At 42.8% G+C, this 24,824-nt stretch overlaps 2 protein-coding genes and 1 long non-coding RNA gene across 3 annotated transcripts; 2 read left to right on the top strand and 1 right to left on the bottom strand.

The window, feature by feature from the left end:
* The first annotated feature begins 9,896 nt into the window (after nucleotides 1-9,896).
* On the top strand, nucleotides 9,897-17,312 carry LOC102706047 (ABC transporter G family member 37). Its single transcript, XM_006644291.3, has 21 exons — nucleotides 9,897-10,346; nucleotides 11,228-11,316; nucleotides 11,409-11,653; nucleotides 11,750-11,826; nucleotides 12,006-12,059; nucleotides 12,155-12,245; nucleotides 12,322-12,623; nucleotides 12,716-12,997; nucleotides 13,078-13,391; nucleotides 13,509-13,669; nucleotides 13,784-13,887; nucleotides 13,968-14,124; nucleotides 14,221-14,468; nucleotides 14,551-14,883; nucleotides 14,976-15,266; nucleotides 15,354-15,437; nucleotides 15,536-15,669; nucleotides 15,761-15,988; nucleotides 16,069-16,240; nucleotides 16,422-16,676; nucleotides 16,784-17,312. Exons 1-21 carry the CDS (start codon nucleotides 9,897-9,899, stop codon nucleotides 17,042-17,044), a joined length of 4,332 nt encoding a protein of 1,443 aa, XP_006644354.1. The 3' UTR covers nucleotides 17,045-17,312.
* Nucleotides 17,313-17,952: 640 nt separating this feature from the next.
* LOC107304913 lies at nucleotides 17,953-18,607 on the bottom strand. The gene is made up of 2 exons (XR_001550957.2): nucleotides 18,279-18,607; nucleotides 17,953-18,115 (listed from the first exon to the last, which is right to left on the bottom strand). It is a non-coding gene; the product is annotated as an uncharacterized LOC107304913 (long non-coding RNA).
* Nucleotides 18,608-19,739: 1,132 nt separating this feature from the next.
* Nucleotides 19,740-20,974, top strand: LOC121054790 (mitogen-activated protein kinase kinase 9-like). Its single transcript, XM_040525513.1, has one exon. The coding sequence runs from the start codon at nucleotides 19,740-19,742 to the stop codon at nucleotides 20,802-20,804; it is 1,065 nt and encodes a 354-aa protein (XP_040381447.1). The 3' UTR covers nucleotides 20,805-20,974.
* Nucleotides 20,975-24,824: the final 3,850 nt, after the last annotated feature.

Here is a 24,824-nt window from a genome sequence, read left to right as displayed (position 1 = left end):
AACTTTATGAGATATGTCATCAGTCCCAAAATAAATAAAATTTTAAGTATTTTTAACTCTTCGTATTTGAATTTTTATGATTAATATTTTTATTGTTATTACATGATAAAATATGAATGATACTTTATGTATGACTATTTTTTTAAATTTTTAATTAAATTTTTAAATAATACGGATGGTCAAACGCCCACTAGGAAACCAGAAGTCCTTTATGGAGTAGCAGAGATATAGAGCTAGTTCCGTTTTGGTCAAGGGAACTTTGCCGCTTGCGTTGACCATGTCACGAGCTACCTGCTCACCCAACCTCCTCGTGTGAAACCCAAGAAATCTTGACCAGATCCTGGCAATGGTCAATATATTCTTTTTTTTTTATGAACTCAGGTTAAGATATTCTACTCAGCAGTTGCAGTTGCAGCTGGTGGCGCTGGCACGGATAGATGGCCGTCGGACCAGAACTTGACGGCGCAGATCAGAACTTGACAGCTGGTTGACCATGGAGCACGCCATTTGCATGGCTCCTTAATTAACCAGGTCAACGGTATCCTTGACCCTCTTTGGTACGTGCTTTGGTGGTGACTGTGTGGCTTACCTAGAAAAAATCAAACTATATATTTACAAATAAATAATATTATATATATCGATCTAAAGTCAAAATTAAATATTAAAGTATGATAAAAACGTCAAAATCTACTAACTTTAAGGTTAGAATTTAAGGTTAGAAATTTAAATTGTGACTTATATAAGCAAGTAGAAGTGAAACGATCTAATTTCAGGAGCAAGAATATTGAACTTTTGGGCACTCAGGACCAGTTCTGTTAAGAAGTATGCGTACTGTACACTCACGTTAATAAAACCATACTACGGAGTACACTCTCTCTCTAAATAATTCTATTATTTACTTATCACATAACTATCAGTATAAAAGTAAGACTAAATTATCTTTTGATTTATCAAATCATAATACAATCATCCATTACCTTATCTATTTCCAATACATGTATTTCTTACTTTTACAAACTTTGATGAAATGATTACTAAAAAATTAGCTTATATGATCAACTAAAACTACTAAAAATAAACTTATTTTAGAACATTATCAAATAGCGATAGATATGACGCGATTACACATCAGTTAAGTACGTACGTGATCACAGAAGAATTTTGGCGCGATTCCTGCATGCGTACGGCACCTTCATACACATTTTTTTGGTTCTCGGATTTTCTACGCATCTTACGTGCGTGGCTTTGCGCCCTTCTGGTTCTGGCATTGACGTTTATTGCTTCTATAACAATGTCGTATATACCCAAGAAAAAAAAAAGAAGACGTTTAAATTACTCCATCAGTTCCATCCGTCCCATCTTTTGAGTTAAATACTTTTAAATACCGTAAATGTAACACGTATATAAGCAATATGTATATAAAAGGGTAGAATTGATTAAAAGTGTATTATAACATATTAATAAGGGATCATTTTCCCCTCTTAATTTTAAGTTTTTTCTTTTTATATGGATGGGAATTTTTTGGGTGGTGCAGGCCCACCGAGACCACTCTTCGTACATTTATATATCCTAATAATCACTTCGCGTTTAAATTTTAACCCATGCTGTTTCATCTATCTTTATATCTCTCGTTTATCCTAACCTCAATACCAATTTAAATAATATAGAAATATTTATATTGTACAATAGAGGAAGTACTCTTTAATTTGTCTTCCCTGAAAAAACAAACCAACCTGTGCTACCTGTTTCAATTCTTTGTCTGTGTGTTTTTTTTCCTTATCTACACTTATGTACACCTATTGTTTTCTTCCACACAGATTCTTTAAGAAAATCAATCTAATTAATATGAAAACGACGATCGGTTGTGTGATGTATGTATGGTTCCGTGCATTTTCATTCGCCTCTTATTCTCTCTTGTCATTCAACTTGATCCGTCACTGCGTTGGAAAATACCCTTTCTTCTCTAAATGTTAGACAATGTTAACTTTTTTATACACGTTCGACTATTCGTCTTATTCAAAAATTTTACATAATTATTAATTATTTTTATATCATTTCATTTATTGTTAAGTATACTTTTATGCATATATATAGCTTTACATATTTGATAATTTTTTTAATAAGACGAATAATCAAACATTTATAAGAAAAATCAACTAAGTCAAATATTTAAGAATATAGGTAGCACGTACACACTAGCTTGCAATAGCACACTGATAATTGTCCAGTTTATTCGTCAAGGGTACTGCAATTCCGGTCTCAGTCGAAACACCGATATATGCTTATCTATATATCTGTCCAAATTGATGGTCTTTTTGTCGTGGTAGAAACTAAATTGCTGTCCAAAGGCTGTGGCCACTGGAAGAAGCTAATTCCAGGTCGTCATCTTGTTCTGAAAACGACACGTGTGGCCATTTCCCCCCTAAACATCAATTAATTAATGCTCGCGATTTCGAGTTTAAGGTTAGTTTAGTCTTGATCAGCTTCTATGTTTTGTAAATTTCCATTTTCCAAAAAGAAAAAAAAGGAAAAGAAAAGAAGAAACCGGACAAGTTCTATGGATTGTCTGCTCTCCCAGTTTTAGTCACTGTTTTTCCTCTCCCTGTTGTCGTTCCATCTTATCTAGCCGCTGACTTTCCCTTACTGCATCACGCAGATGAGATTGCGACTAACTAAAGATAAGGCTGTGCTCCTTTGAAGATTATTGACCAAAGATACAAGAGTATCTAATTTGTGATAGTTATCTGATGATAAAAGACAAAATTAACTACAAAGTCAAAAATCTATTTTAGAAAGGAAAATGTATGAATTACCCCCTTGAACTACCGTGGTCGGCCGAATTACCCCCTAAACCCGAAAACCAGACATTCTTCATCCTAAACTTTCAATACTGGGCAAATTACCCCCTTGACCCAATCCAAGGCGGTTTTGTCCTACGTGACGTACACGTGGCAGCCCAGTCAGCATTTTCTTCTTTTTTATAACCGTGGGGCCCACATGTCATAACCCTCTCTCTCCCTCTCCCTCTCCTTCTCCCCCTCTCTCTGGCGAACTGGGCGACGGCGGCGGGCGCACGGGGACAGCCGGACGGCGGGCGGGCGCTCAGCGCCGCGTGGGAACGGCCGGACGACGGGCGGATGCCTGCGCTGCGTGGGGACGACAGGACGGCGGGTGGACACCCGCGCCGCGACGAGTAGCAAAATGGGGAGGAGGAAGGCGGCCACGGCAGGTAGGGATGGCCGGACGGCGGGAGGGCGCGAGCGAGCGGACGACGAGCAGAGGATGTCAGCGGTGACGAAGCGGAGGACTCATCGCCGGCTGCGGCGGAGGATGGCAGCGGCGGGCGGCGCCATCGATCTCGGCCTGTGGGGATGAGGGCGAGGGCGGGGGCGAGGACAGCGGATGGCGGCGCACGGGAGAGAGGACGACGACCCCGCTGACACCGGAGCCGACCCGTTGCCCCCGAGCGACGCCAACTGCCTGCCGCTCGCCTGCTTTCCTCCGCTTCACCGCCGCCACCATCCTGCTGCTCCACCTCATTGTCGCGGCGCGGCCGTCCTCCCGTTGCTCGCACGCCCGCGCTTGCCCGCCATCTGGCCATCCCCGCGCGGCACCGAGCGCCCGCCGCCGTCGCCATGTTGTTTGCCAGAGAGAGAGAGGGAGAGGGAGAAGGAGAGGGAGAGGGAGAGGGAGAGGGAGAGGGAGGGTTATGACATGTGGGCCCCACGGTTATAAAAAAAAGAAAATGTTGACTGGGCTGCCACGTGTACGCCACGTAGGACAAAACCGCCTTGATTGGGTCGAGGGGGGTAATTTGCCCAGTATTGAAAGTTTAGGGTGAAGAATGTCTGGTTTTCGGGTTTAGGGGGTAATTCGGCCGACCGCGATAGTTCATGGGGTAATTAGTACTTTTTTCTTTTAGAAATATGAGATGATAAACTTCTCTGCAGAAACTTTTCGAAAAAATGTACCATTTAACAGTTCAGGAAACGTGCGCACAAAAGTCAAGAAAAAATCTAAGAAAAAACTGCCCCTAAAGAACGCGGCCCGAAATATCAGAGTAAGTTCAACAGTATAGCCAATTACTAGCTCCAATTCATCTATAGTCAATCTAATAGACAATTCATACAATAGTTATCTACAAAACATTAGTACATGGTTCCACATGTCATACACCCACTCTGTTTCGGAGTTCATGCGCAGCTGGCTACCACATATCTTCTCTCTCCCCTTTCATCTCTTTAAAATATGCTTATAGCTGGCTTATAACTTGCTATTATACCTGCTCTCAGTTCTTAAAAAAAAGGAGGGGGTAGAAAAAAATTATAATGCAATTATACACCAGCTAGCATTAAAAGTAGTTGTACACACTAGAAGCACTACTTAGGGATCAGTAGTTGCCTTGCACGAAGAACACTGTGACTACCATACGAGGCTAATAGAAACTAGCTAACTACTGCTGGTTACAAATAGATTAGTAGAAACATTTAGAGGGTGGTCATGAAGTAATTCTAGTGTAAGGCTCACATATATAAAGACTAAAAAGTTACGCCATCACCTCTTTTATTTGATATCATTGACTTCTAAGTCTATATTTGACCACGTCTTATTAAAAAATATATAATTAATATTTTTGTTGTGAATTGATTTATTACTAGAGATGTTTTAAGCATCACTTATAATTTTGCATATTTGCACAGAAACGTTTGAATAAGATAAATAATCAAACGTTAATATAAAATTTAACGATATCAAATAAAAAAACCAGAGCGATTACTTTCCTAATACAACATGATACACTTTTGATCAATTTATTATAATTGTACATATTGTATATTAGCATGCATGTTATATTTGCAATATTTAAAAAAGTTTATATAATGCGTATAAAGGAACTGTTGGTACAGGGTCACCTCACTCCTATCTGCCCAAAGTGCAGGAAGCATATTGGAGTATTCAACATCCCTAAGTGTATTGGAGTGGTCAACCTCGCTAATTAAGATTGGAGTACTTGATCTTCTTACATGCTTAAAATACTCGACACTTGTATATGCCTAAGGTATCTAGCTAGATTGTCTAAGTGTTCTCACAGGTGAAATGTCGAAGCATGTTAAGCGAATGTGCTGCAGAGATTAGGCACTCAAAAACAAGAATTCAATAATAGGTAATACAAGGCTTGCCGGTGATGTTTCTACCGAATATCCTCTCCAAGATAACTAGGGACCAACACTTAAGTACTGCTAACAATTATACGATCTCAAGATACTACATATATTACTAAAGTATCCTCGTATAGCCTATGTAGATCAAGATGTACTTTTGTAACTTCCTAGGGTATCGTGAGGCTATAAAGTTTGTGCTATCTAGTGTCAATTCACGCCGATTTTTTATCTAATGTTTCGAAAACTTGAATATTAGAAAAGAACTTAATATTAATTAAATAGATAGAAGTAAGGCTTGGAATTCAGACTGGCTAGTCCATTATCTCGTGGAGCTAGACAGAAGATCCTCATGTGTCTCTGTCTAATGTTTCAGAATATTCAAAAGTTTAATACCAGGTCATAGTGAGCTCCTGTACAGGGAGTACATGCACCACCTATGTTTTAAAATCGGAGTCGAACATGAGTGCATAAAACCAAAATAACTAACCGAGTCAATAAACTAACTGAATTGAATCAATCTAATTCAGAAATGCGATTAGGGGAAGAACCTCAGAAAGTATTTAAGCACTTTCAAAGTCATACTGTCAGCCGGGAACATCGAACATTTGACATTATTTACAAATGGACATTTTAAAACCGTTTCGTCTTTCTAATTGCAACAAGTAGCTACCAGATGCAATGCATAGCATGGTTAGTTCGGAGTAGTTTAATTTCATCTCCAGTTTCCGGGAAAATGACACCACGTGTATGCTTTTTAAGAAAGTCAAGTATTAAAATTGTGGCCTTTAAATTTAACATCAAGTTTAACCATTCGTCTTATTAAAAAAATTATTTATTTTGTTATGATTTTTTTTTCCTAAAAGTACTTTAATCACTACATATATGTGTGTAATACTTGCACTATTTTTTTTTTGACAATACCAATCATCAAATGTCAAGTGTAAAAGTCAAAACATACACTAAAGCATGGAGGGACTAACATTCTGAGATTGAGGGGTCCATATAAATTTGATGCCTCAACTAATATTTAAGGCCCCATTTAAGATAGCTAAATTGATATGTTCATACGTTATTATATTTGTTTGATAATTATTTGGGATTGCAAATGAATGAATGAACTCATGCAAAGTTAAAATGTGGTTCTAGAAAAGTACTATTCTACTATATATATATATATATAATTTTTTTTTCACAAAACACACCATTAGAAGCTTGGAAAGTGTGCACATGGAATAGAATAACATCTTTTACAGTGAACTTAACATGTGACAAACTAAAACTATACAATTTAAGACTAATATACCATATTTATAAATTGATCCTTGGGTTTGAATTATTTTTTACCCTATTTTTTATATTCTTGGGGTTGGCCTTCATTTATTATTATGTTAATAAGAGAACTAGTTAGTAAATACCGATAACCCTGGTGTCCACTAAAGATGGAGATGAGTCATGATCACCCCGAGCGGTTGTGCGTTAGGACTGTCATGTTTCCTGCCTCATAAGATTGATTTACGGGAACGATTTTAAACTCTTTAGGGCATAATACTTTGTTTCATACATATTATTTAAATAATTATAATTTTTTTAAAATTATCCAGAGAAATTTACAAGTTTAAAATTATCTTCTGCAAGTTGGAAAAAAACATAACCATGAATACATATTCCCAGGATTTAATTTGGTATTTTTATTGGACTTACCATTGATAAGGATTGAATTTAAACTTGTATCTTTATGGTGTCATCTCACATATTTTATTTCTCGTATTTTCTAAAACTGTTTGTATAACATCTAAGAAAGGAAAAATGAAGGGTGTCTTGAGAGTTTAAAATCCACCCACTGCTCATTACATATCTATGCCAACTTTACTATTCCATAATTATATGATAGCCACATTACTAAATTTTCAAAAAAAAAAATTTGGAGTAACCACAAATGTGGACATAATTAAGATGATTGATCAATCCAAAATCTTCGAGTGAGCAGGATGACTAAATTGTTAAGCAAACTAATCGGTAGTGAACTAGTGATGAGCGTCTTACAGGCTGACAGCCTGACACAGTGACACTCATAGTGTTAATGTTTTTTTTTCGACTTGGACCATGTACATGTCATCACGATGTAGAAGAAGTTGGAATCAAACAAACACAAGAGTTAGTTTAGTTGGTTGAAAACCGGGCAATTAAGTAGAATGAAAGGCAGAACTTGCTAAGTAAATCTGAATGATGAGAGCAGCTAACATTGAAACAAGAGGCATGAAAGATAAAACTCTGTCTCTGTCATTGATCAGCCTAGCTAGCTAGAAAAATCAAACATTTGACTCAATTGTTTACACAGAGAGAAAAAAAATTAAATTCTCTCTAGGCCATTGGACCAAACTAAAAGCCATTTTCACCAAAGGGGTATATGAAAGTGCCAATACCTGCTCCTTCGGGACATTCCTAAACTAAGAGAAAAACGCTAAAAAAAAACATTCGGTACAGTTAGAACAGAGTGGGACCCACACTCCGGTAACCGAAAACTCACCAACCGATTAATCAAATCAAACGCTAATTGATACCTGTTAAACATGCATGCATTATTCGTTGGCAGAACATATTCGTTTTAGTTTATAGAATTGGCATAATAATCTGGCTAACTGTGCCACATATATACTGTCTGTTAGCTGCAACTTTCAAGATGCCGGATTATTTATTTTTTAATTCCACGATGATGAGAGTGGCACCAGATCTATGGATTTAGCAAGCAAGCATGATTAATAACGTACCGATATGATATGCGTGCAAGGGGACACACCTTCTGGGCAAGAACGAATCACGGATTGCCTTGTAAAATCTCATTGATCTCGACCGTAATAACCAACGTGATAGCAAAACACAGTCAAGATCATCTTTTAAAGGTACCCCTCCGTCCCAAAATAAATCAATCTTTTACTTTTTATCTATAATGTTTGACTCTTCGTCTCATTTGAAAAAAATATGATTAATATTTTTATTTTTATTAGATGATAAATCGTGAATAGTATTTTACGTGTGACTAATTGTTTTTTATTTCTTAAAATTTTTTCAAATAAAACGGATGGTTAAACAGTACTGGACGCATGAACCAAAGAATTGGTTTTTTTAGGACAGAAGGAGTAGAAAATAATGGAAAAAAATATACTACCCACACGTATATATTGCAAATTAATGAGCAAACCGGTTGAACACAAGACCGCAGCTGCAGGAAAATTACAGAGAGATAGTTTTAGCACAGATCGATCAGCCTGCAGACAGAATGATGGAGCAACCAAATTACACATGCATTCGGTGTACTTGTTCTTGTCGAAGCACGAGCCTGATTCGGACCGTTGTTACATTACACCTTTTAATTAACTAGATCACTACGGGACGTCCGATCACACCCCAACGGTCAAGATATGATCTATCGGTTGCGCCGTCGAGTACGTGTCGCCAACAACCTTGACCAACATCCAAAGAGTCCATCCCGGCTCCATCCCAGCTAGCTGGGCGCAGTCTCGAAAAGAGATCGATCGGTTAAAAGCCACATGGTAAAACTAATAAAAAAGTGCGTAAACGCACTCGTTTCTGATTATAAAACACCTGGGTTGGCCGTACATTTGTCTCCAAAGGTGTACTAATAGCAATAAACAAAATATTAATAGAAACCAAATGGTCATACACACACATGACACATCCATCCAGTCACCTACCGCGCGCAGCAAAAAAGAACAAGAAGCAGCTAGCTCGCATGATGCAGCAGCCTCCAATAATTCATCCCCACCAATTCCTCTCCCTAACAAAAACCCAAATAATTTCCTTCGATTCCCTGGAGTCCACGACAAAAACCTAAATAACAGTATTTTTTTTTCTTTTCCCTGCAGCTACATGCATGCACACTCTAGCTAATCCTCCTGCCGATTTGCAGTGGATTTTAAACCATCGAGAGATGTCTCTTTGTTTATTGCATATTATCTAAATAATTATTGAAAAATTAAAAAAATTATGAAGATAGATTAATATAAGATATATCACTGCACAAATACGCAAGTTCAAATATGACTTCTACAATCAATAATCTTGCGTGTTTGTGCAGTGATATATCTTATATTAATCCATCTTTATATATTTTTTAAATTATTTGATAGCTATTTAAATAACATGCAATAGACGAGAAACATCTCGTTTAAAATACTTTCCCCTTTAACTAAGCGGCTGACCAGTCGCCCTCCTGCATCCACACGCACACGCGCCGCGACAAAGCTACAAATCTCGCGCGCGGTGATGCCAGGAAGCTCCCGGCTTCCGCGCAGTCATCCATGCATGCACGCACGCGCGCGAAAAGAACGGACGAGCCCCCCTGCGCTGCAACGAAGCTCCCCTCTCTTCCCCTCCCCCATGGCCGCGACGGCTTGGGTTTAACTAGTACGCAAGTGGCATCACGCGACCCCATCCCATCCAGGCATCCATGCATGCCCAGTCCAAGCTAGCTCCGCAGTCAAGCTTAGCTACCCTCATCCTCACCAACTTCCCGGGCCCGTATATATACCCCGGCCTCAAGCTTCTCCCTCGTCTAAGCCTCGTGGGCGAAGCCAGCCGGCCACTACCTAACCTACCTCGCCACCGAGCAGGCAGGTAGCTTTGCTTGCTTGGTCGAGAGAGGCCAAGAACGACGACGAGGAGGAGGAGGAAGAAGAAGATAAGGGGGGTTGGTGGTTTGAGCGGGGAGCAGCGATGGATCGGGAGGTGCACAGGATGGCGAGCCTGAGGAGGGAGAGCTCGCTGTGGAGGAGGGGCGACGACGTGTTCTCGCGGTCGTCGTCGAGGTTCCAGGACGAGGAGGACGACGAGGAGGCGCTGCGGTGGGCGGCGCTGGAGCGGCTGCCGACGTACGACAGGGTGAGGCGCGGGATCCTGGCGGTGGAGGAGGGCGGCGAGAAGGTGGAGGTGGACGTCGGGAGGCTCGGGGCGCGCGAGAGCCGCGCGCTCATCGAGCGCCTCGTCCGCGCCGCCGACGACGACCACGAGCGGTTCCTCCTCAAGCTCCGGGAGCGGATGGACCGGGTGGGCATCGACTACCCCACCATCGAGGTGCGGTTCGAGAACCTCGAGGTGGAGGCCGACGTCCATGTCGGCAACCGCGGCCTCCCCACCCTCCTCAACTCCGTCAGCAACACCGTCGAGGTACGCACAAAAACTACATCTATCCATCCGCCCCCAAAAAAAAAAGCTTAACTTCCCAAAAAAACGAAAATGCTTCGCGTACGCTTGGCTTAGCTTAGCTTGGCTACCTCTCGTGGTAGCTCGATGGCGATGTCTCGCAAGAAAGAGGCCGAGACAACGTGTTTTCTTTTCCTTTTTTTCCTGCTGCAATTTGCAACGTTTGGCATGTCGCGTGGTAGGTGGGGGTGGCTTGGCTGGCCACGGTCAATCAGCACGGAGAGCCGCGCGCGCGGTGCCGCCACAGTACAACATACGTACGCTTGGGTTTACTGTTGCTAAAAGTACGCTAAATTTGGTGCTGCGTGGCTCCTCGATAGTACGTACAGTGCCAGACATTAATTATTTTTAAGGAATAATTAATTCCTCTAAAAGGTAAACAAATTGGATATACTAGAAAAAAAAAGAAAGAAAAAAAAAGGCAAGATACATTGGAGCTGTCTGGTTTCCACCTAACCAGTGGTTGGCCGTTTCCACCCTCTCCCGCCGCGTCTCGCCCTCTTCTTCCACCAACCTTGCCACGGCCGCCGCCGGTGGTGGCGTCAGCGTCGGCGAGACGGCAACCGCTTCTTATCTTCCTGCCTCGAATAAGAGTATCAACTCTCTATGGGTTTCCACATGCGCGGCCGTCTGGCCATCATGACGCGTGGTCGTCCCGCGGCGGCGGCGGCGGGGGGTCTGCGGCATTCCGTCGAGCACGTGGCGCGCACGAGCGAGTAGCGGTACATGTGAGATGTGAACATCCCCGTCTCGCCGCCGCGGCGGCGGGCTGCTTCGCAGAGAGAAGTAAGGTTCCGAATCACTCTGTGCTGACATGGTTGATGGTGGTGCTGTGCTCTCTCCAGGCCATCGGGAACGCGCTCCACATCCTCCCAAGCAGGAAGCAGCCGATGACCGTCCTCCATGACGTCAGCGGGATCATCAAGCCCCAGAGGTAAAACCGCAGCACATCCCATCATCTTCTTCCTGTACCAACCGTGTCATGGCGCGCGACTCGCTGACTAATCCATGGTGCTCTCTCTCTAGGATGACTTTGCTGCTGGGCCCTCCTGGGTCGGGCAAGACCACGCTGCTGCTGGCGTTGGCAGGGAAGCTCGACAAGGACCTCAAGGTCTCAGGGAAGGTGACCTACAATGGCCACGGGATGAACGAGTTTGTGCCGGAAAGGACCGCGGCGTACATCAGCCAGCATGATCTCCACATTGGGGAGATGACTGTGAGGGAGACATTGGCCTTCTCGGCACGGTGCCAAGGCGTTGGCACTAGATATGGTATGAACCTGAATATATGATTACTACCATCTAGTGCTATATCACAAATTTGACATGAGTGCTGACTATTTTGGTTTGTTGTTTTCCTCTGTTCAGAAATGTTGACTGAGCTGGCAAGAAGGGAAAAGGCAGCGAACATCAAGCCAGATCATGATATTGATGTCTACATGAAGGTGAGGATGCTATATTGCTATCAATCGCATAAGAGTGCTCTGTATTTTTCGAATTTGTATACATATGCAGCCATGATCAGGATCGGCCACAGACCACAGTCATTTCAATAGGAGATCTGATATATGTTGTAGGTTCTACTAGCAATGTAAGTAACACCTTTTCTGTTTCACCCATGTAGGCCTCAGCTATGGGAGGACAAGAATCTAGTGTTGTTACAGACTACATACTGAAGGTACTGTCTGCTAGCTGTGAATCAAACAGTAGCAGTACTAAGATGATTTCCTGTGGAACATTTGTTTACCTGTTTCTCTTCTACATTAAATACAGATATTAGGATTGGATATTTGTGCTGATACAGTAGTAGGAAATGAGATGTTAAGGGGTATATCTGGTGGACAAAGGAAGCGTGTCACAACAGGTATGATTAATAGTCTTCAACAAGATAGAGGTTCTGTAAAGAAAAACTCTAACCGTATGATATGTCCACTGCATAGGTGAAATGCTTGTTGGTCCAGCAAGAGCTTTGTTCATGGATGAGATATCCACTGGACTGGACAGCTCAACCACATACCAGATTGTGAATTCCCTTAGGCAGACTATCCACATCCTTGGCGGAACTGCTGTCATCTCATTGCTGCAGCCAGCACCTGAAACATACAACTTGTTTGATGACATTATACTCCTCTCCGACGGGCAGGTTGTTTACCAGGGACCCCGTGAACATGTGCTTGAGTTCTTTGAGTTCATGGGCTTCAGATGCCCCGCCAGAAAGGGTGTCGCTGACTTCTTGCAGGAAGTATGTGTTCTATATCGTCTATAAATTCATATCATTTACTGAACCAGATTTTCAAAGTAGACAGTGCTGATATCTCTGAATTCATTGAAAAGGTGACGTCGAGGAAAGACCAGGGACAATACTGGTGTAGGCGTGATAGACCATACCGTTTTGTGCCAGTGAGGCAATTTGCAGATGCGTTCCGTTCCTTCCATGTGGGTCGATCCATACAGAATGAGCTTTCCGAGCCATTTGATAGGACCAGGAGCCACCCTGCTGCTCTGGCTACGTCAAAGTTTGGAGTCAGCAGGAAGGAGTTGCTTAAAGCCACTATCGATAGAGAGCTCCTTCTTATGAAGAGGAATGCATTTATGTACATTTTTAAAGCTGTTAATGTAAGTTCATATCTTTGGTACACTAATCTTGGTTCAAGATATCCTCCGATCTGATTATCTGAACCTTCCTGTCATTGCAGCTAACTCTAATGGCATTGATCGTGATGACCACGTTTTTTCGTACCAGCATGCGACACGATCAAGAATATGGACCGATCTATCTGGGGGCAATGTACTTTGCTCTCGACACAGTCATGTTTAATGGTTTCGCAGAGCTTGCCATGACTGTCATAAAACTTCCTGTTTTCTTCAAGCAGAGGGATCTTCTCTTCTTTCCTGCTTGGGCCTATACCATACCATCGTGGATTCTTCAGATTCCTATCACGTTTCTTGAAGTTGGTGTTTATGTTTTCATAACATACTACGTCATTGGATTTGATCCCAGTGTAAGCAGGTAAGATGCATTGGACATATTTATGCATGCTTAACAAATCAAATCCAATTCTTTTATATGTGCAATAAATGAGTCTGTTCTATGAAGCCTAAAACTTGAATAATTATTTATGCATAGGTTCTTCAAGCAGTATCTGCTGCTACTTGCACTCAATCAGATGTCATCAGCATTGTTCCGCTTCATTGCGGGAATCGGAAGAGACATGGTTGTGTCTCACACCTTTGGACCCTTATCACTGTTGGCTTTTGCGGCATTGGGTGGCTTTATCCTTGCAAGACGTAAGTTACTGGTTTGGCTGAAATTGCGTGCTGTTATCTGTAGTTGGATTAATGGCTTTAAATGCTAATTGTTCCTGACTTATTTCCATGTTGATATTTGTTTCTCTTTTGTAGCTGACGTGAAGAAATGGTGGATTTGGGGTTATTGGATATCCCCCCTATCGTATGCACAGAATGCTATTTCAACAAATGAATTTTTGGGTCCCAGTTGGAATAAAGTAAGTGCCACCTTTCTTGACCAGGAATCAAACTCGCAATACTAGACTGTAAAACTCAATGTGTATTTTGCATGTGACAGATACTTCCTGGTCAAAATGAAACCTTGGGAGTTAGCGTACTTAAATCCCGTGGTATCTTTACTGACGCTAAGTGGTATTGGATTGGACTTGGTGCTTTGCTTGGATACACTCTTCTCTTTAACCTGCTCTACACTGTAGCTCTATCAGTTTTGAGTCGTAAGTATATTTGAAAGACATCCTTTAGAATTTCAGAGTATCTAATCAACATTGTGAGTTAAAATATAATAACTGTGGCTACTTGCACTTTTGCAGCATTCTCTGACTCTCATGCATCAATGTCCGAGGAGGCTTTGAAAGAGAAGCATGCCAACTTAACCGGTGAGGTTGTAGATGGCCAGAAGGAAATTAAATCTAGGAAGCAGGAATTGGAATTGTCCCACATTGAAAACTCGGGAATTAACAGTGTTGATTCTAGTTCAAGCAGGAAGGGAATGGTGCTCCCATTTGCACCACTATCCCTTAGTTTTAACAACATAAGATACTCAGTGGACATGCCGGAGGTAATTTTGCTCAGAACTACTAGTGCACAAAAATCATTATGTTAGCCAAGGTTTTTTTTAACCCATTTATATTCTTCAACAGGCAATGAAAGCACAAGGTGTAACAGAAGACCGCCTGTGTCTTTTAAAGGGTGTTAGTGGTTCTTTCAGGCCAGGTGTACTTACCGCATTGATGGGTGTAAGTGGTGCTGGGAAGACAACGCTGATGGATGTTTTAGCAGGAAGAAAAACTGGAGGATACATAGAGGGCGATATTAGAATCTCAGGCTATCCAAAGAAGCAAGAGACATTTGCACGTATATCAGGATATTGTGAACAAAATGACATCCATTCTCCCCATGTGACAGTATATGAATCACTTGTGTTCTCTGCATGGCTGCGGCTTCCCTCAGAGGTTGATTCAGAAGCAAGAAAGGTTAGTTAGCTAGATTATGAGCTAGCGTTCTTGTACATGCTTCTTTGGTTGTAAACTGACTGTAGAACCTACTTGCTGAATCCTGATTACAGATGTTTATTGAGGAGGTCATGGATCTCGTAGAGCTCACATCACTGAGGGGAGCACTTGTTGGACTTCCTGGAGTGAGTGGACTGTCAACTGAGCAACGCAAGAGGCTTACTATTGCTGTGGAGCTTGTTGCGAACCCTTCGATCATTTTTATGGATGAGCCAACATCCGGTCTTGATGCTCGGGCAGCTGCGATTGTCATGAGGACTGTAAGGAACACAGTTAACACTGGCAGGACTGTTGTTTGCACCATTCACCAGCCAAGTATCGACATATTTGAAGCATTTGATGAGGTGATGCGCAGTTAATTTGGGTCATTATCCTTTGATTTATTAGATGCATTCCGTATATTAAAAACGTTTTTATCATCTTAACTACAGCTTTTCCTAATGAAGAGAGGAGGTGAAGAGATATATGTTGGTCCAGTGGGCCAGAATTCATCAAAATTGATTGAGTACTTTGAGGTAAGAAGAAAATTAACACAAACAATTATATCTGCATGCTGCATCACTTAGGGCAACTAAGTCACATCAACCGGAATTTCCTTTCTTTGTTTGTTCAGGGAATTGATGGCATTAGTAAGATAAAAGATGGATATAATCCAGCAACATGGATGTTGGAAGTGACTTCTTCAGCCCAGGAGGAGCTGCTCAGCGTCGATTTTAGCGAAATCTATAGGCAATCAGAGCTATATCAGTAAGCCCCTGCACATGCCATTCTGATTTTCATAAAATAAATAGTGTGTTTGAACTGTGATTCTAACTATTTTGCATATTTGCAATTTCAGAAGGAACCAGGAACTTATAAAGGAGCTGAGCACACCACCTCCTGGCTCTACTGATCTCAACTTCCCTACGCAGTACTCTAGATCATTCATTACACAGTGCCTAGCTTGCTTATGGAAGCAGAATTGGTCATATTGGAGGAACCCATCCTACACTGCAGTGAGATTACTCTTCACTATCGTCATTGCCCTAATGTTTGGAACAATGTTCTGGAACCTTGGAACGAGAACGTACGCCTCTAACATATGTTCTTATTACTTTTACCTATTCAGCAAATAGCCTCTAAATCTTTTCTTATGTCTTGGTGCAGTAAAAAACAACAGGATCTATTCAATGCCATGGGATCGATGTATGCTGCAGTTCTCTACATTGGAGTGCAAAACTCTGGTTCTGTCCAACCTGTGGTGGTGGTGGAGCGAACAGTCTTTTACCGAGAAAGAGCAGCTGGCATGTATTCAGCTTTCCCATATGCATTTGGGCAGGTAATTTGTCTTTTGCATTCTTCGTAGGCCTAGTTTCAATTCCATGTATATACTGTATGACTTCAAAGTCTGCAATACCCTTGAATTCTGACTTGCATTTGGGGTTGAACAGAAATGACTGTGGATCGTTAACACTGTCAAGCACTTTTGGCCTAACTATGCCATTTTTCCCGTTCTTTAGGTTGCAATTGAGCTACCATACATCATGGTTCAGACTCTGATATATGGCGTGCTGGTATACTCAATGATTGGATTTGAGTGGACTGTTGCCAAGTTCTTGTGGTACTTATTCTTCATGTACTTCACACTGCTGTATTTCACATTCTACGGAATGATGGCAGTAGGATTGACACCAAATGAGAGCATAGCGGCCATCATCTCGTCCGCATTCTACAATATCTGGAACCTCTTCTCAGGATATCTGATCCCTCGACCGGTAGGTTATTCCCATCCCATTTTTGCCCCCGTTTTTTTTAATGACATGTCCCTTGTAGTCTTTTAGAATCGTTTTCACAGGATTAATACATTTAACTATCCCTACAGAGAATTCCTATTTGGTGGAGGTGGTATTGCTGGATTTGCCCGGTTGCATGGACTTTATATGGATTAGTTGCTTCCCAGTTTGGTGATATCCAGCATGTGCTCGAAGGCGATGCCAGAACTGTTCAACAGTTCATCCGTGAATACTTTGGTTTCCGTCATGACTTCCTGTGGGTAGTGGCAGTGGTGCACGTCGTTTTCGCCGTGACTTTCGCCTTCCTCTTCAGTTTTGCGATCATGAAGTTCAACTTCCAGAGGAGATAAGCAAGTGATCATTCTTTTTTGCATTTGTTCTATTGTTCTACTGAGTAGCTATCATGTAAATGGTATAGAGATCATCTTCTATTTCATTATTTCAAGCATATAGAATTTGGAGATCTAGTAGGATTCCCTGGGAGAAAATCTCTTACTGAGTTTCCTGCCTCTTGACCAGCCCTAGCTGATAAATGTCGGATGCAGTTGAATGTAAAGTATGCTCTTCGATGTTTTCATTTTTGACGAATTAATGGAAGCAGAAATTTTGTCCATTCAATTCCTTTGCAGCAACTCTTTGGAATAACTTTTGTTCGATTATTCTACAGATTTGACTAACAGCAGTATGTAAGTTGTTATCAATGCAGTTACATCGTCTTGATTCTGAGTACATCAACTCAAACTATTAACTACGAACTAGAACACATTATTTTTTACTGAAAGAACGTAATAATATGCATTAAGACATTGAAATAATAGCAGGAAGATTACATGCTAAGTAACCAGTAAATGATGCATATTATAATTGTATAGTTTTGTGGGTCACGTGAAATAAACATAAACGGTTGTGCAACTCTCAAATAACATAGAATTTAGCACCTAAAATTTATGTGAGGTTAAAATCAAATATCATTACATCCTCTCCCTATAGTCTCAATACATATAAGTTTTGCAGTTTAAAAATATACCATAGAGTGTCTAGCATAATTAAATTAACTAGAATGTTTTCACTGGCTATGTTTTTTTATTCATTATTATCGGAGAGGCACACATGTTCGCTTTATCACTTCTCATAGGAGTTTCGGGGGCAATTTTATTATTGCCTGCAGTGATTCAACATTAGATAGATCAAAGTATTTAATTATTTTACCTATCAAAATATAGTAACAACACATAACTACATCTACCCAACACACTAATTCAATGTTTTTATCTGGTTCTCCCTGTGAAGCAAAACTCTAAAACTCTTTTACTTATCTTGTTCCGGTGGCAGAAAATTACCATCAGCATATGCAATCTTATGTGAACAAAGTGTCGCAACAAAGGCAGATCATGTCCCAAGTCCCTTTAGCCGATTGTGACCTAAACAGGGTACATAAACATAAGTAAAAATTCGTATTGTAGGGTAAAGCGTCTCTACGACCTGACATAAAATTTACAGAAAGTGATAAGATCGCTAATTAAGGCAATATTTGCGGAAGGTTGATTCGATGAACACAACACACTTGAGGCAACTCAACCATACCACGTGACACTACGATTGCCTGATAGCTGCGGGTAGAATCCATGAGCAATCCTCCCCACGAGTAAACCTCCATAGTTGGGGACACCAGCTCGAAAACGCCGTGCCTGAGCATAGCGACGACGAGGGCGGCGGCCGAACGCTCGAGGCGGTCGTTGAGGCAGGGATGCAGGGGCGCGTCGGGCGGGGCGGCGGCGGCGGCCGGAGCGGAGGCGAGGAAGCGTTGGTCGGGGCGGCGGAGTCCGGACCAGAGGCGGGGGCGTGCCGGCGGGGCGGCGGAGTCAGGAACGGAGGCGGCGGGGGCGACGCGGGGCGTCGCGGCATTTGCTGAGTCGATAGATTTGAGGACGTAGAAGTGAGACTATAGTTGTGCACCATAGGGTAGAAGAAGAAGTTTTGCTAAAAAATCATTGTGACTTTGAGAAATTATCTGGGACACCACAGTAGTGGAGTTTTAGAGAAACATACTACCCAAAGTAAAAAAAATAGATAATTCACTGTAATAATTTAAATCAAACATGACTTTAATAGACTAGCTAAATATTCTTCTAATTTTTAACTTTCTGTCATGTCTTTTCTAAAACTTTACTATGTTGTGTCTCCTAACTAATTTCGTGAAGTCACCATGTTTTATAGTATTAATTTCCCTATATATAATGAATCTCTCTCCATGTTGACTGACAAGTGAGGCCCTATCCTCGCTTCGTATTAGATCACTGGTTTCATGTTACCTACGGTTGGCCATAAGGCCCAAGGCCTGACAGCCCAGTCCAAGCACACCACGGCCCGACTTGACGGTTGGGCCGTGTCTAGGCCGGTCCAGCACGATCTGGTTGAACTAAGAAAATATTGATGACCTAAAATAAACTTAATTTATACATTCAAATAGACTTATTCTAACTATATATATATATATATATATATATATATATATATATATATATATATATATATATATATATATATATATATATATATATATATATATAAGCCCAAAGAAGAGGAAAGAGAAATGGACTTATTTCAATAGTCCAAAGAAGTGAGGGACGAAATATAGATTTATTTATTAAAGAAGTATAGTGGACCATTGTGTCTTCGGATCAGCCCAGCACAGCTCAAGTGGTATTGGGTCTAGACTGCCGGTATCGCCCGTGGGCCAGCACGCACGACTAGGCAGGTTGATCAGGCATGCCAGCCCAACGCATTACACCACGGGCCCAACCGTGTCTGGGCCGTGCCGGGCTGGGCAGTCCATTCGGCCAAACTATAGCGTTACCCGCCACTCCCTTTTCCCGGGCTTTTCTCGTTCCCGCCAATCCGACTCCGAGTCTAAGCCTTCGACTGCGTACGGGCCAAGCAATCGTAAACATACAGAGCTCAACTCGACTTGGCACGCTACAAATAGAAGCTCGGGTTCTTGATTTCGTCGCTTCCAACGATCCGTCCATCCACCAACGTACCCTCATGGTGACGGAGACGGCTTCCGCCTCCCATGCTCGCAGCGCCATCTTCCAGCGCCTCGTGACCCGGCCGGCTCTCCCGGCCGCCGCGCCGCACGAGATGATGAAGACGCATAAGCGCCCGGGCCCGGCCATGGCTGCGGTGCCGGAGACGATGATGGACGCGGGCGGGCTCCTGCGGCTGTCGGACTTCGACAAGATCGCTGACCTTGGTGAGGGCGCCTCCGGCGTGGTCACCAAGGTGCGGCTCCGTGGCTCGAGCGCCGTGTTCGCGCTCAAGACAGCGTACTACTGCGCCGACGGCGCGGAGGATGAGTTAGAGGTGGAGGCGCTCCGCCGCCTGGCCGCCGGGTCGTGGTCGCCCCACGTCGTACGGTGCCATGCCGTCTTCCGGGACTCTGCCGACGAGCCCACAATGCTGCTGCTCGAGTTCATGGACGCCGGGTCGCTCGGACGCGTCCTGTGCCGCCGCGGCGGAGAGCGCGGCCTCCCGGAGCGCGCGCTCGCCGAGGTGGCCGCGCAGTGCCTCGCCGGGCTGGCACACCTTCACTCCCGCGACGTCGCGCACCTCGACCTCAAGCCGGACAACCTCCTCGCCAGCGCCCGCGGGGACGTGAAGATCGGCGACTTCAGCGTATCCCGCATCTTCGTCGGCGGCGCCGGCGAGGGCCGCCGGGTCCCCTTCTCCGTCGGAGCGGCGGCCTACCTGAGCCCCGAGCGGTTCCAGCCGGACGCCCACGCCGGGCCGCGCGGCGCCTGCGCCGCAGACGTCTGGGCGCTGGGCGTCACCGTCCTGGAGCTCTTCCTGGGTCGTTGCCCCATCCTGCCCGCCGGCGAGAGGTCGTCCTGGATGAAGCTCATGGAGGCGATCTGCAACGGCGAGCCGCCGTCGGTGCCGGCGGGCGCCGCGGCGTCAGCGGATCTGCGCGAGTTCGTGGCGTCGTGCCTGCACAAGGACCCGAGGCAGCGCGCGACGGTGGCGCAGCTGCTCGCGCACCCGTTCGTCGCTCTCCGGGACCCCGTGGCGTGTCGCCGCGAGCTAAGGAAGATCATCGTGGAGACCATGTAGGAGTAGGGCATAGAGAAACATTGTACATCATCTGCGTAAAATTCTTGAGATTTTGTTCGTAGCTCCTCCGATTAATCTTTCGTAGTTTCATCCTGTGTGTATTGCACCTTCAGGATAAACTTATTTTATCAGAAGCAGAGACAAATTTTGTATTCGGATCATTTATTCCCCTCTGAATATACTGTACCATTTATTCATATCTATTTTTTACCCTTGCCCTCTTCGTTTCATGTTATAAGATTTTTTTAATTATATCTTGATTCATCAATTAATCAATGTATATTGTTTATATGTATTTATTGATTTATTCATATAAATCTATGAAATACTATAAAGCCTTAAAAAATAGAGATAAATTTGATTGCCCATTCAAGTGAAACGAAATAGTGCATGTCAGGTACAACCGGTTAACAATTAATTGAGAATTCTGTAACTCTATATAGTTTTAAAAAGAATTAAAATATGAGGGGTTATCTTTTGGGTGTTTCATAAAAAAGTCAAATAACAAATTTACAAATAAAAAGTAATTTATAAATAAAAATTTTATATACATGTTCTTAGCAATTTAAAAACTATGGTTGAAAAATAAACTACGATAAAAAAAACTCTAAAACCAAATCTAAATTTAAGATTAAAAATGTTAATTTTGCCTTGTAAGTATAAGAAAAAGATAGGGGCCTTACACCATGAGTCCATGACAAGTAGTAGTGCGGAGTAATTATTTTCAAGTTATGTTCATATCTAGTACAGTTTTAAAGTGGTTTATGAATAAACAAAATTAAGTTTATTCAAGGTTCCATTAAAAGCAGGCCGCCCTGATTTCATTCCGAACCTAGTCCATACAGGCCGCAGTGCCACGAATGCTTCCTCGTCGCGCAGCTACTCTTGATCGACGATCACTGGGCCGGTGGGCCCATACAGACGAAGCAGGCCATGTTGCACGGGAATTTCAGAATAAATATGCTATAAGAGATATATTCATTATTAGATTTAATGGTACTAATTAGGTGTTATGGCGTTATTATATTTTTATAAATTTAATCAAACTTTAACAATTTTATATTAGAATAAAATCTAAAGTGGTTTATAATATGAAACATAAGAAGTAACTATTATAAACTTAAATATAGATTTGTTTAACTTTGTAGAGAAACTTTTGTAAAAAAATACATAATTTATTAGTTGAGGAAATATTCTCATGGTAGATGGGTGATTAGCTAAACCAAACTTTACTTCCAATACCCTTAGGCCTCTGGTAACCTAATGATTACTATATGCGAGTATGTGACAGGTCTATAGTGCAAATCTTCAATTAGAAGTGTGTTCCCAGCCTATGTACGAGTTTTTTTTTCTTTTATGTCCTCTCGTTTTCCCAAAGAAACAAACTATTGAATTCATCATTTGCCCTATAGTTTAGAAGTCGTTACCAAACATTAAAATTTATGGGAATGCTATACAACGGGATCCCGTCAAGGCAGAGAACGACGGAATACAACTACTTTTATTGTCTCACTCCAACAAATAATACAACAACGATAGCACAGAGTAGAAGACATAGACAGCAGCAGCAACGGCGGCGGCGGCTTGTGGTTGCTGCAGCAGCGACGACGGCAGCTGCGGAGACAGCAGCGGCAACGGTGGCGGCTTGCGGCTGCTGCAACAGCGACGACGGCTGCGGCGGAGACAGCAGCGGCAACGACGGCGGCTTGCGGCTGCTGTTGCAGCGACGACGGCAGCGGCAGCGACGTTTTGCGACGGCTATGGTAGCGACGACTTGCAGTGGCTGCAGCAGCGACGACGACGACGCCGGCAGCGGCGGCGACGACGACGACGATAATAGTGGCGATGCACTCTATCCTGCTTCTAGCAACCCAAGGATTACCTCATTCTCTTCCTTTTCCTCAAATGAATTAGTAGCTTTTGGGTGGATAAGAGGGATTAGAGTGATATCTTGCTCCATAGACGGGTTTGTGCGTGAACAAGGATTGTTTGCTAGCTTTTTAGTCAATATAAAGAAGATGCATGAGATGAATTGGTACCTCAATGTATCAGGTATGGTGCCATGACTAGATAACATAGTACCTAGGTACATGATACCTCATAGGTAACATGGGTGCTACCTGAATGGTATCAAACTTGGTAACATAGTTAGGTAACATGTATCCCCAGGTAACATGGTACCTCCCATGTAACATGGGTGCTATCTGAGGATACCAGTCTTAGTAACATGGTCGGATAACATGATACCCCCAGGTAACATAGTACCTCAGATGTACCAGGTATGGTAGCTCAAAGTAATAGTAATGGTACCTCATATATATCATGTATGATACCTTCAGGTAACAGTACCATAACTAGTTAATATGGTAACTTCCATGTAACATGGTACCTGATATGTATCATGTATGATACGTCAACAATATCCAACCAACCAAGAAACAAAAAGTAAGTCGTCGTCTTTCTCATGCACCTGCTTTCTCCTCCTCCCAACTACAAGCAACGACTCTTCACATTCCTCTCCCCCGTAGCCTCTGCTTCCCTCCCCTCCCTCACCAAGAATCATGATGGCAGGAATCGGCGGAAGCAATGACGGTGAAGACATCGGCGGCGAGGAGCGCGCAGCGGCCGAAATCGGCGTCACGACGGCAGGGAATCTATGCCACGACGGCGAAGAGCACGGTCAGCGCTGCGGCAACGAGGAGCACGGTTGGCGCCACGAAGGACGTCATGTCGCTGTCAGAATCAGGATTATCCTGTTGGTTGAACGGTGAACCATATTGTAGCAGTAACCAGTTGACACTCATCGAAATCCCATAGGTAACATAGTGCTTAACATGAGTGATATATGAAAGGTACCAACTTGTTACCATGGTCAAGTAACATGTTACCTTACATGTACCATGCATGATACTCAAGGTAACAGGCGTGATACATCCATACGTGCGAGGTATTATGCATGTTACCCTTTGAGATATTATACATGGTACATGTGAGGTACTGTGGTAGCTGGGGGTACCATATTACATGGTCATGTTACCAAGTCTGGTAGCCTTAAAATAGCACCCATGTTACCAAGTCTGTTACCTGGGGGTACCATAGTACCAATCTCGATATTCTTCAGGTAGCACCTATGTTACCAAGTCTGTTATCTGGGGTACTATGTTACCTTACATCTCATCAAACATATGGTGAGCACAAACCAAACACATTTGCTCCGTGAGACTTTTTTATATCACAACTCTATTCGTCTGTGTCGTTGAGCGAGGTTGAACGCGCGGAGGTGCACGAGATCGAGCAGAAATTGTTCAAAGCCTGCTCATGCAACTGCCTGCAGCGGATGCTCTCCTCGTCGGCGCCATTAAGCGAGGTTGAGTGCACGGAGGCACGAGAGACCGAGCAGCAATCGGCGGCAAGAGACGCTCGGATGGCAGTCATTCGTGGCGAGGAGCGCTGCGGTGGCACGAATCGACGTCACGGCAGCGAGGAGCACGGAGGCAAGAAATCAGCACCTCGACGGCGAGGAGCGCGATCGGCACTGAGCAGAGAAGCGTGTTGCATGCAGCAGTACCGAGCGTCTTGATTCTCTATCAGAATTATGGTTAGAGATAATGGATACCGAGCAGTACACACTGCAATGGAAAACATGGCTACAAGTTAAAGCCAATCCCACATGAAGTACTAGGAACGGGATACCGGTGTCTAGCAGCCCCCTAAAATTTATAGCTTAACTCTAAGATGATTTTAGAGGTTTTTTCGTTGTAGATTATTTCAGATTTGTTTTTAAATCACCAAGGACCCATATGTAAAAATTTTAACCACAAATAATTTAATGTGCACTAATAAGCCGTTATATGGTTTATCAGATGTATATCAATCGATCAGCTGCATATGGATATAAACTTTGTAGGAAGAACTTTATACGTACCAACTTGGTATATGTAACATTTTTATATAGAAATTTTATATTACAAGCTTAATGCATAAGAATAATAGGTACACAAATTTTTTGTAGAGAAAAGT

Source organism: Oryza brachyantha, chromosome 1 (genome assembly GCF_000231095.2).
Source record: "Oryza brachyantha chromosome 1, ObraRS2, whole genome shotgun sequence".
In the NCBI taxonomy this organism is placed as follows: Eukaryota; Viridiplantae; Streptophyta; class Magnoliopsida; order Poales; family Poaceae; genus Oryza; species Oryza brachyantha.
The sequence above is the reverse complement of the archived record's forward strand: the minus strand, read 5'-3'. Positions and strand labels throughout refer to the sequence as shown.